This window comes from Pangasianodon hypophthalmus, chromosome 24, assembly GCF_027358585.1.
Source record: "Pangasianodon hypophthalmus isolate fPanHyp1 chromosome 24, fPanHyp1.pri, whole genome shotgun sequence".
Lineage (NCBI taxonomy): Eukaryota > Metazoa > Chordata > Actinopteri > Siluriformes > Pangasiidae > Pangasianodon > Pangasianodon hypophthalmus.
In genome coordinates, this window is record NC_069733.1 from 3805525 (window position 1) to 3818742 (window position 13218).

Below are 13218 nucleotides of genomic sequence, written 5' to 3' on the forward strand. Positions count from 1 at the left end.
TATCTCGTTACAATGGCACCTGTCAAGAGGTGGGATATATTACAGCAAGTGAACAGTTAGTTCTCGAAGTTGATGTGTTGGGAGCCGGATAAATGGGCAAGCGTAAGGATCCGAGCGATTTTGGCAAGTGCCCATGCTGACCTCTGTCCACCACCAAAAGTGCCTACAATGGGCATGTGGGCATCAGAACTGGACTATGGAAGAATGGAAGAAGGTGACCTAGTTTTACATCATGTGGACAGCCGGGTGCGTGTGCATTGCATACCTGAGGAAGAGATGGCACCAGGATGCACTAATGGAAGTAGGCAAGCCGGCAGATGCTCTGGGCAATGTTCTGCTGGGAAATCTTGGGTCCTGGCATTCATGTGGATGTTACTTTGCCACATACCACCTACCTAAACATTACTGCAGACCAAGTATTCCCCTTCATGGCAACGCTATTCCCTAATGGCAGTGGCCTCTTTCAGCAGGATAATGCGCCCTGCCACACTGCAAAAATTGTTCAGGATTGGTTTGAGGAACATGACAAACATTTTGCCTCCAAATTCCCCAGATCTCAATCTGAACAAGCATCTGTGGGATGTGCTAGACAAGCAAGTCCGATCCAGGGAGGCCCCACCTCGCAACTTACAGGACTTAAAGGATCTGCTGCTAATGTCTTGGTGCCAGATCCCACAGCACACCTTCAGAGGTCTAGTGGAGTCCATGCCTCGACGGGTCTGAGCTGTTTTGGCAGCACAAGGGGGACCTACACAATATTAGGCAGGTGGTTTTAATGTTATGGTTGATCAGTGTAAGTGTCTTATGTGACTGAGAAAACTCAATTTTGGACAACTGTGTTACAGTCTGGAGTGAATGTTTGTGTTTGGATGGTCCTCTTGTCAGACACTCCCCAACGCCCCAATCATTATGAGTTTATCATTATGTGTTTATAGTGTTATAACTTGGGTTTCAAGTTGCCAACTCTAGTTAGCATGCTAACTCTCGCCAGTATGGGCCAGGTTCTGAGGGCAAAGCTTTGTGCACACGGGTGGGAATGGGGGTGGCCTGAAAGAAGAAATGAGACCTAAACTTGACTCATTTTGACAAATCTTGCCTAATGCTCTTTTAAGTTTCACAGTTATTTTTATGTACTTCCTAACACATTTAACCTGTGTGAAGAAAATTATGGTTAAATAAATGAATGGTGGGGTGAGTATATGCACCTCACCATTTCCTAGTTACTCACCGCTTCTCTGTGCTCCATGCAATGTTTAAGCAGAGCGAAGAGCTGATAAGCCTTCGTTCTCACAACACCAAACACATTCTCAATGCGCTGCAGGAAATCCTCCTTTATATTCACATCCAGCTCCCTACAGGACATAAATAAACATTTATCCATTTCAGGGAAAGTGAATGGTCAGTGGTTCGCATCACTCCGTTTCCACTGACTAGGCTTGTGTAATGAGTTTCTCTTAAAAGCAATTGTGATGATATTAAGTGGATACTTACAAAAAAATATGTTTACATTTTTTAGGTAAGGCTCAAATAATTGGGAACAGCTCATACATTAAAGGAAAGCTCCAGCAAACGTTGGACACAAAATCCCAGAATGCAATGCAGCTATATGATGCAGTGAAGGCAGAGACGTGGTTCGGCTAGTTGGGGATCTATTAGTTGACAAGTGCAATGACCGTGATGGTGGTATTAGCATGAAAGTTGAGGCTTTGGAAGCTGAACTGTTTGAGAAGAGTGTACAGATGAGGAGGTGAGAAAGATGGACAGACTAAAGGACTAAAGCACTGCTGCATCGCTCTCTTTAGGTAGACATGAAGTGAAGGCTAAATCTTACTGCACAACTATCAACAGGTAGTTAGACGGCATTGTAGGAAACCGTTAAGCCAAGTGAAAATAGATCAACATGGGAGAATTAATTCAAATGTAATATTAAGTGATATTGTAACATTTCACAAAACAATTATGCAGACTACTGTCTTGGGCATTTCTACATGCAAACTTTCCATAAATGCTTGTTACGACCCCATCAGACCGGCTATTCTGCCAGCAGGATTGAAGAACACGCAGAAATTTGAGCTGCATCCATCAGGGAAAAGATACACACTCCCCAGAGACAGGTGTAACACATGTAATACACACATGTCTCTGTATTGTTATTTAAGGCAAAACACTACAGGTATAAACAACAATTTTGGTCACATCGACTGTTTTTCTGGCTTTTGGAAAAATTACATCTAAAACATGTCTTCTCTTTAACTGTAGTAGTAAACTTAATATCTCAAATGTCAAACGTCAAAAGGAACAGTGATTTTTTTCACTGCTACTGTACACTCAGGTTCAGTGCATTACCTGAAACGTTGCAACTTGAAACGAAGAAGTCTTTAAGCTCTGCCTACTTGGACACATCCGTGTCATGTATATATATGACAATGTGACAGTGTGTCATATGTGACAGTGTGTCAATTCATTTTATAAACCTTAGAAACCACACAAGAGTCGTAACGTGAAATTTTTTTCTAGATGATCTGCATTCACGAAATTTTAAACGTTCTCTTCCAGTCCCTAATCTGCAGGATACTGCAGAGAAATTTCTCATATTGTTGATTATTGTTGGATTTACATTCGATTTTATACTGAAAAATGACAGACAACATTTTTTTATAACAGTGTAGTATATTGGTCAGTGTAAACCACAGTTTGAGTTCATTTATCAGCCTAACTTGCTGAATTTTATGTAACTGGACATTTACAAATATTAGTTTGTAAAACACCTACTACATATATAAGACTTAGCTGTGTTGATCTGACTTATGGCTCAAAGTGTAATATTTTCTGAACCCCCACCTGTCCGCTGCTGTCTGTTTGTGGATGAGAGACAGCAGGTCTGCGGCGCGGCCGGTGCCCTCAAACACAATGACGGGCACAGGAGGAGACCTGCTCACATACTCCAGCACGGTGGAGAGCACTGCAGGACCCCCCTCAACCACCACACACACCAGGGGAACTCTCTGACCCAGTCCTGAAAAAAAAAAAAACATGCATACATACACAAACATGCATACATACATGCAAACATATCAGAATACATACATCTTCCATGAACATACATTTTAAACAACAATATAATCCTGCATTCACATCACATAAAGTGGAATACTGGAATAACAACCAGTAATTACCACTTTCCGTCTGGGTACAAATGTTCACATTGACCTGGGAGTTCTGGGAGATTCTCCAACTAAGCCTGATTACATGAACTTGCTGTTTGTCCAAGGAAATAAACGCAATGTAGGAAATTCAGTTTATTTTTCAGTTTATAAAGAATTACACTTTATACCTCCTTCAGTTCTATTAAAGATTAGAGTTTCAAGTACTATTAAGCTTTTAAGTTGGACTAGTTTTTTGCATCCTTCTGAACTCTCTTATGACGTGTTCAAAGTTTTGTTGGGCTAGTTGGTCATAATTACTCATAAAACAAGTACATTACACCAGCAACCCATTATTAACACACACTGGGGGTGTAAAGTAATGCCAATAACTGTACCTGTATATGTATCTGTATAATGCTCCAAATATCCAAAGCTGTATTTGGATTTAACCCAAGACGCACACAGTGCTGCTTTTTTCAATCCTGTACGTTTATACCTGCCCACGTACCTATTTGTACCTGTTTTTTTTTTTACAATCCTATTTTTGTTTGTCATATTTTGGTTTCCCAAAATGTATGCCTAAAAACTACTGAATTTATCCATCAGGCAAATGCTGAATTTATCCATCAGGCAGTTACTAAAGACGAGGAAAGAACGCTGTAAATGCATCATTCACATTAATAATTAGTCACATTATTAGTCACTCACTCATGCCCACACAAAAGTAAAAAAAAAACCTCCTGACTTTTTTGCTGCACCCAGTGGGATCCCGATGCACACCTCTAGTCTCAACCAGATGCCCTGTGAACCTTCCTGGCAAAATTTCTAAAAAAAAAAAACCCAGAATAGTGAGCCTCTTTTTCATATCTGTACTTGTATAAGTTTAGAACACATTATCTGTTCATGCCAAATAATGCATTCATATTCAGGTTAAATCATTAACACACCCAGACTCACTATTGAGGATTCTCAGTTAATGAATACTTTAATCTTAAGCAATGTCTGGATTCTTAAGAATCCACAGCTTAAGGACTGTTTATCGTACTCATACAAACACACATTGTGTTGTATCCTCTGCCGGTGGATATGTTGTTCTTCTACACACTTAGAAAATTTTGAACCCTTAAGGGGTGCCCTTGCTGAAGTGATTAATGTTTCTGTTTAGAATCCTACAACAGAGTGTATCCCTCTTATAAAGGGTTCCAAGTAGAACCCTTTTGGAAGCTAAGTAACATTAATTAGCCAACGAACCCTTAGGCAACCCACTAAGAGTATAGTCTCTGTTCATATACATGCACGCACACACACACACACACACACACACACACACACACACACTCACTGGGGTGGATCCTCTGCCGGTGGATATGCCTCTCCAACTTTCTCCTCAGCTCTTGCTGGCCTCCAGATTTACCTAGACTTCCATCATCCACTAACAGGAAGTGCGAGTGCAGGGGATTAAGACTGGAGCGCTTACTCAGTGGATTCCCCAGAGTCTGGTAGTGCCTCAGGACCTGGTGCGCCACAGGGGTGTAATAATAACACATTTAACAACACATGATAACACTAACATGTGATTCTATTGACTCAATGTATATTCAGACATTCAGTTAACATTATGAAAGTTAGATGATAATGTTTATCTTAGGGTTGTCATAAATTTGCCATAGATTATTGTGAATTATGTTGAAGGTATACACTAATTCATGTACCAGTTGTGTTTTACTGGAAGAACAGTATTGCAAATTGCTGTAGTATAAGATGAATAATACACTTTGGAACATGTTGTTATAATGCTGGACATGCTGGAAAATAATCAACTTCAGGGTGGTATCAGCAACTCCACTTGCAATGCAGCAGGCCACATTACACCACCCTATCGCTGATCTTTAATTCCTAGTTACATTTCTGAAAATCTGATTATCAAATAGAAACTCAATTATTATCATCTCCCAGCATTATTGTTATGAGATTGTAAAAAGCTCACGTCTCGTCCTATGAGGTCAGTATGGTTCTCAATAAGCCCCCATGGCGTGATACCAATCACAGCTCTCTTCCTGCGTTCGTGTGTACCATAGACTTTCACAGCATCTCCAACATACATCGATACCCCTAAGTAAAAGAAAGATAAAATTAACCCAATTATATATACACGTAAATGGAAGTAGGAAGGACAAACAAGCACACACATACCTGTATTGAAGCCATCAGTGAAAATCCAGGCCCCTGCAGTCTCGGCAGCCCTGATGAGGCCCTTGCTGAACGCCTGGCCCACTCTCGGGGGTAAGGAAAAGTTGTCTGTTCCTCCATGCACTGATATGAGCAGCTTGGGCTGAGCCATGTTCCACTCTCGCAGCATTAAACAGCGAAGTTCCTCGGGTTTAGCATCGCAGGACAAACGCACATACTTTGGGGGAAAAAACAGTGTGTAGTAGCAAGTCACAAATTATGTATTTTCAAGAGATCACACAAACACACAACATTCATTCCTGCGCTTAGCGAACCTTAGCACGGCAGGAACACTTGTTGCTGCCCTGGAAGTCGATAGAGCCAAATGCATCAGTGGGGCTGGTTTTGGTGTGCTGAACAACACACCACACCTCTTCTTCCCCAGAGGGAGGGAGCCAAGAACTGGAGTCGAGCTCTGAATGCTCGCCGATTAGCCTCCCACAGCAACATCTGAGAGAACGACAGATGGAAATCTGTACATAAATACTACTTGTTTTACCTACCAATTTTACAATTGTTACATTAGCCTAAAGGTGTCATCTGTAACACGTAAATAGAAACATTAAAACCAACAGATACAATAAACAAAACCACACGCTTGTAAATAAAAGCATGGAAATCACCTAATTGTACTGTAATAATGGGAATTTAAAAAAAAAAAAACCAATCATTGAGTTCATACCTGACTAGGTTTTGGCAAACATGGCAAACAGGGAAACACCTGAAAAATAAAGAACAGGCTTCAGTTAAAATGTAATAGAAATTCAACAAACTCTAGAGGAACTGTCAAATAAAGCACACAAACAAGAAACATACCTGTGGTGGTCCCTAGACGCTGGTAAAAACTTCACACACTCCCTCTTATAAAAGGTCGTCTGGATCCACGACTTTCCAGACTAGAATAAAAAAGTGGGTTAATAAAGTGGCCTAAATGGCAGTGCTACTTTAGTCACTTTATACACTATATGGGCAAAAGTATGTGGTCACCTGACCAATCACACCCATATGTGATTTTTGAATTGATTTTGCTGTTATAATAATACGATTTTGCTGTTATAATAACCTCCTCTATGAAGGCCACTGGAGTTTCCCAACTCCAAACTTGGCAAATCATGTCTTCATGGAGCTCACTTTGTGCACAGGGCTATTGTCATGCTGGAACAGGTTTGGGCCTCTCAGTTCCAGTGAAGGGAAATTGTAATGTTACAGCACACAAAGACATTATAGACAATTCTGTGCTTCAAACTTTGTGGCAACTGTTTGAGGAAGAACCACATATGGGTGTGATGTACAGGTATTACTCTTAATGAATATGTCATTACATAACTGCACAATGAAAACACTATCATTCCTGATACAAACTTTTGCAAAGGATAATAACATTTGAATGCTAAACAGCATTGGTATACACCAATATTGCTGAGTCAGCATCTACAGAAAGACCTAAGGCTTCATGAAGAGGTATTGCCACATCCGAATCCATGGCAGCACAGAATCAGCACTAATGAGAGCACCCACAAAGGCTCTCTGGACAGCTCGATTAATGTCAACAAATGCACTTGGACCCAAGGCAGGGTCAGGGTTGCGCTGGAAGGGCCATAATTAGACGAAGCCATCTCAGTTGTTACATTATTCAGCTTCAGAAAATTATGACCTGTGTAGTAGGGAGCGATGCTCTCCTTCATGCTTTACAGATTTACAAGTTTACAGATTCCCCCCAAAAAACAGACACTGAAGATTTAGACTGCCTCACTGTCTCAAGCACAGCACGTATGAACTCCACTTTCAGAAGCACGATTACAGCATGATATTTACCATATAAGCTCGACAAAATATATCACCTGCACTACCTCAAACCACCAACCCCAGATTTAATGTTCTTAAATCCAACCCTGAATGGTATGCCTCCTACTCTGCTATGCATTATTGGTGCCCAATTCAATCAAGTCTTCAGCCAAAGCTGCTATGCCTGGTTGACATATTCAATGAAGCCTGTTGGCCACAACTGTCCCCCCTATCTGTCTGAGATTCAACAAATGCAAGGACATTGGAAAAACTGGACTCTTGGTACAAGATCAGCACAAGAAGGGTTGAGCTACAGGCGCCTGTCATTCAACATAGTAAATTTCAGCCTGGAGATTGGGTCATGGTCCTTACACACTGTGAGTCTCTGATGACCTGGGAGACTGCATACACCATTACTCGGTCCAATGACCTACCGAGTGACTCGGACTGACCAACAGATAAGCAGACACATATCGTTCTGCTAAAGCGAACCTGTGCCTGCTCTGGAAAGTGTGGCTTCTTTACAGGAGGTTGGCTTCTTCAGCACAACCTTAAATTGTGGCCAACCACTTATCATTCTCTGTTCTTCTCCTGTACTCCTTTACACCAGGTGGTTTCAACCACTGCTCTCAGGGCCAATCAATCATGTGCTTGTGCAGTCTCTTGTCCTCTCAACATTGGACTACTTAAACTCGCTACTGGCAAACGCGCTATCAGACCCCTGCAACTGATCCAGAATGCAGCTGAACACTTTGTTTTCAATCTCCCAAGGTTCTCCTACATCACCCCATCGCTGTGTTCCCTTGACTTTAGCTGCCAGCATCATATTTAAAAACTGTTCCTCACCTACAAATCCACAAACAGACAAGTCCCCACCTACGTATCAAACTCCACTCTGCACCACATTCCATTTGAGCCACAAGTACGGCTCCAGAATTTCTCAAGACACAAGGAAGGCATGCACCAAGACTCTTCTCTGTACTGGCACCACGGTGTTAGAATAAACTTCCCCAAACTGTCAATACAGCTGAGTCACTTACTGTCTCAATCAAAGGCTGAAGATCCCACTTTTTAACATGGCTTTAGCCATGTGGCCATACAGCAATCAAACAAAAAGCACTTTAACAAATTAACAAATGACACATAGTTTGGAAGGCTTTTAAAATTGAGCTGCTATGGTTCATATCACCTACACTGTGAGCCCGTAAGAAGGAAAATGGAAGTACTTAAAAGGAATGCAATCCTACAGGCTGATCAAATTGGCCATTCTAGAGCTGGTATAAAGCTTCACTTTATATTCACGTATGCATCAATATAATGATTGAAGTTTTCTACAATAAATAAATTCAGGATACAACAATGTGATAATATACTGTAGCTATGCATGACACAAACATCGAGAATCAACATCTATTATACCTGCTAGAAACTTGTTTGTGCCATTTCGATTTATAGAGATCCGGAGGTAAGAATTTATTAGGGGTCCAAGCACCAAATGTGATCGTCATAGTTATTGTCCGAAAGTAACACTGTGAATAGGGCTAAAACTAATGAATGAATGAATGAATGAATGAATTAGATTTATAATAAGCATTTGGATCTTTGGTAAGATTTTTAATAGACAAAAATTGGTTTTTAGGCTTTTAAGAAGTTTGGCTCTTGCTGATAAAAATAGCTAGCTATTTAGGCAGCTAGCTAAATTTAGCATTGGAAATGGTGTCTAGAGACAGCCCTTATCTCAGGACCACAAACTCTGCCTGAAAAAGCTGCTTACCAATAGATGACCCATAATAACAATATTGTGTATGTAGAATGTTGCAGTATAAATGTCAGAAAACAGAATTGCTCTGACTCTCAAAAACAAAAGCAGTAAATTATTGGTGTAAAGCTAACACCAGGCTTGTTCTGGCCAACAAGGATGTTCTTTAGAAGATTTCAGCCCAGTCTGACTGATGAGCACAGGATCAGAAGGTATGAACACTGTGGCTTTTACTGTGCAAAAAAATCCATTCTCAACTTTACACTGTACATGGCACCAAGATCGAATCATCTAATCAAAATTGCAGGTTCAAACAGTACTAGTAGTAATAGTAGAAGTAATAGCAGTGGTGGTAGTAATGGTGGTAGTAGTAGTGGCAGTAGTAGTAGTGGCAGTGGAAGTAGTAGTAATAGTAGTAAAAGTAGTGGTGGTGGTAATGGTAGTAGTATTGAAGGTAGTAGTAGTAGTACTAGTAATAGTAGTAGAAGTAGTGGTGATAATGGTAGTAGTTGTGGCAGTAGTAGTAGTAGTAATAGTAGTGGTAGTGGAAGTAGTAGTAATAGCAGTAGCAGAAGTAGTGGTGGTAATGGTAGTAGGTGTGGCAGTAGTAGTAGTAGTAGTAGTAATACTAATGGTAGTGGAAGTAGTAGTAGAGGTGGTAGTACAAGTAGCATTAGCAGTAATGGTAGTAGTAGTAATAGCAGTAGTATTGGTAGTAGGAGGAAACCATAAACCACATTGTTTAATCATCCAAAGTTTAAATAGCAGAAAGAGTGTTCTTTTAAAGCAATTTGATTTGGTGTCAAAAGTTTTAATAAACTAACAAATATCAAATAATAAAAAATAATATGAAAATATATATAACACTGTAGAACCCACCATTTTATACATTTTTAAACTGACATGGTTAACAACAGCAATATAATAACGATAATAATAATAATAATAATAATAATAATAATAATAATTTCATGTAATCTAAAACATTTTATAAACTTTTTTTTACATTAAATTATTTTAGATTAAGATTAATCTTTTAGATGAAACTTTAAGTTTAATCTATATAGTGCCTTTCTCAAACTTAAGGTTGCTTTATAGAGTCCAACAGTAAGCAAGTAAAAGATAAACAAATCACATAAAATCAGATTTGAAACCTCATGTTACAAGATTTATGAGTTAGATTTTTTTAAAAAAAGTCTAACATTAACCTGTTCACATATTTTTTTTTGTTTGTTTGTTTGTTTGTTTTTATCTTATTACACATGCATCAATTCATGATGCAGGTATTTTATTGCTATGTTGATTTATGATACATTAGAAAAAACCCGGACCTTTTTTCTTCTTCTTCTTTTTTTTTCTTAAGCACTTTATTTGCGCTAAACACGCTTAAAGAATCGTATCCAAAGCTGTTCTTTTTTTAAAATTATTATTAATTTAATTTAAATTATTTTCTCACCTCCATCCTGACTGTGTGCGCGCGTGTTCAGTCAGTCATCATTCTTCACGCGACCACGGCGCTCGCGCTGAGAAGAGCAGGAAAGAAAGTGGGCGTGGCTCTGAAGCTCTGAAGGAACTGGACACTCTGGAGTGTGTGCTGAGGTGATCCTAAAGCTGTGTTTTACTGCTATGTCTAATACAAAAACACGGTATTTTGTTTAACAGAAGCGCTTCATAGTCACCCTCATAACAAGTCTGCATGCTTTTAACACGTTTCTAAAAGAAAACAAAAACAGAACTTTCCTGCATGACTGACTGAAAGTGCCCAGGACTATTGATGGTAGATGACTTAGGGTCAAAAGGACAAGTGGTGGAAAGGTGAAGAGCAGCAGTAAAGCGTGACCGTAAACAAACCTGCTCATGGCCTGTGCCCCAAATCACATGCTACAGCACCATCAAACTGTTTGGGTTGAGCAATACCTTATCGATGGCATAATATGAATGATGTGGGGCAAACTATCACACACACACACACACACACATTTTATCCAAGCTTGGGACTGGCACTGGGAGTGCACTGTTTTGTGCAACCATTGTACAACTAAATGCAAGTTCTTTACTGTGTGATATAATAATATACTTAATATTACACTGCCCGGCCAAAAAAAAAGTCACACACATTAATATATCATCGAACCACCTTTAGCTTTGATTATGGTGCACATTCGCTATGCCACTCTTTCAAAAACTTCATACAACGTCACAACATTTATTTCCATTCAGAGTTGCATGAATTTTTTGCCAAGATCTTGTACTGACGATGGGAGAGTCGAACCACTCCATAAAGTCTTTTCCAGCACATCCAAAGACAGCACATCTCAAGTGGGGTTAAGGTCAGGACTCTGTGGTGGCCAATTCATGTGTGAAAATGATTCCTCATGCTTCCTGAACCATTCTTTCACAATCTGAGCCCTGATTTTATGCCCATGCCATCAGGGAAGAAAAAAATCCATTGATGTGATAACCTGGTCATTCAGTACATTTAGGTAGTCAGCTGACTTCATTTTATTGCCCCATAACGTTGCTGAGCCTAGACCTGTCCAACTGAAGCAACCGCAGATCATAACACTGCCTCCAGAGGCTTGTACAGTGGCCACTATGCATGATAGATGCATCGCTTCATGTGCTTCCCTTCTTACCCTGACACACCCATCACTAAGGAATAGGGTAAATCTGGACCTATCAAACCACACGACCTTTTTCCATTGCTCCAGAGTCCAATCTTTATGCTCCCTAGCAAATTGAAGCCTTTTCTCCTGATTAGTCTCACTAACAAGTGGTTTTTTTTATGGCCACCCACTGTTTAGTACTAATCCTGTGAGTTTGTGAGTGTGGAAATGCTCTTAATTTCACTATTAAACTTAGCCATGAGTTCTACTGTCTATTTTTTACAATTTAACTTCACCAAGCATTTAAGTGATCTCTGATCATGGTCAGTCAGGATCTTTTTCCAACCAAATTTTTTCCATGAAGTTGGTGGTTCACCACTATCCTTCCAGCTGTTAATAATGCATCGGACAGTTCTTAACCCAATTCCAGTTGTTTCAGCAATCTCTTTAGTTGTTTTCTTTGCTTGATGCAGGCCACTAATTTGACCCTTCTGAAGCACAGTAACATCTTTTCCATGAGCATGGTATACGTCTTCCAATGAGGTTATTAAAGAAATGAGAAGCTACTAACTGCATCAGTTAGCGTTAAAAGAATTATCATCAGCTGAAACACAGCTTCGACATCTGCAGGAAGATGCTACATATGTTTTACCAAACTACAGTAGCAAGTGTGCTGTTTTATGCTGCATTCTGCTGGGGAGGCAGCATAAAGCAGAAGGATGCAAGGCGGGTGGACAAACTGGTGCAAAAAGCTTCTTCAGTGACTGGAATGAGGTTGAGAACGTGGTGGAGAGACGCACACAGAAAAAGCTAGAGGCCATTCTGGAATATCCTGACCATCCCCTACACAACACCCTGATGGACCAGAGAAGCAGCTGCAGTGGACGACTCACCTCACTGCGCTGCAGGACTGAACGATACAGGAGATCCTTCATCCCCACTGCCATCAGGCTTTACAACACCTCAGCCAATGGCAGATGACTAATCACTACTCTCATTACTTTATTACTTCACTAATGTCTAATACTCTCACTACTTTTTACTACTCTTACTACTTTCTTTCTTACTTATCTACAAGACTACCTGAATTTCCCTTTGGAGATTAATAAAGTTTATCTTATCTTATCTTATCTTATTAATCACTATAGTAATAATCCAATCAACAGCTCTTAAGTATTTGCTGATTTAAATCCAAATGGTGACTTTTTTTTTTTTTGGCCGGGCAGTGTATATTTCCTACAGACTTAATGAACTGAAATCAGTTACAACTAATATCAATTTGGTCCTTTTTAAAACTTTATTTTAACGTATGTAAGGTTCATCCTACAACACTAAACAGATGTTTGTTAACAGATTGTCCTTCTAAATCTGTATAGAACCCCACAACAGAGCCTTTATCACTTTTTACAAAGCCACAACCATTACCCATACAGAGAACAATCAAGGAACCTTAAAATGTCCTAAAAGTATAATGCTATTTGCTAGGAATGTTTGAGACTACAAGTATTTTATTACCAATACAGATATTCGGAGGGTTTTTTCCCTTGGTTGGAAATTGATTGGTATTTTGTAATTGAATGCTAAATGTTTTAATGCAGTCTATAGTTACATGGCTGATCAAGTTTTGATAAATTGCAATAACACAAAAGTTCACAACACAGTATGAATTTATGTATAATAACAAATTATTTAG

At 39.6% G+C, this 13218-nt stretch overlaps 1 protein-coding gene across 4 annotated transcripts in view; it reads right to left on the reverse strand.

Moving 5' to 3' along the window:
- The window catches only part of trpm6 (transient receptor potential cation channel, subfamily M, member 6), a 45721-nt gene that overhangs the window by 25170 nt on the left and 7333 nt on the right, over window positions 1–13218 (reverse strand). For all 4 annotated transcript variants that reach the window (XM_034298881.2, XM_026939625.3, XM_026939629.3 and 1 more), the window contains exons 3-11: window positions 10376–10549; window positions 6192–6271; window positions 6058–6096; window positions 5651–5825; window positions 5340–5553; window positions 5134–5258; window positions 4489–4660; window positions 2842–3016; window positions 1229–1352 (exon numbers count right to left, since the gene is read on the reverse strand). In XM_034298881.2, coding sequence (XP_034154772.2) covers window positions 1229–1352; window positions 2842–3016; window positions 4489–4660; window positions 5134–5258; window positions 5340–5553; window positions 5651–5825; window positions 6058–6096; window positions 6192–6271; window positions 10376–10381 — 1110 coding nt within the window. In that variant the 5' untranslated portion in view covers window positions 10382–10549. The remainder of the gene's footprint in view (window positions 1–1228; window positions 1353–2841; window positions 3017–4488; window positions 4661–5133; window positions 5259–5339; window positions 5554–5650; window positions 5826–6057; window positions 6097–6191; window positions 6272–10375; window positions 10550–13218) is intronic.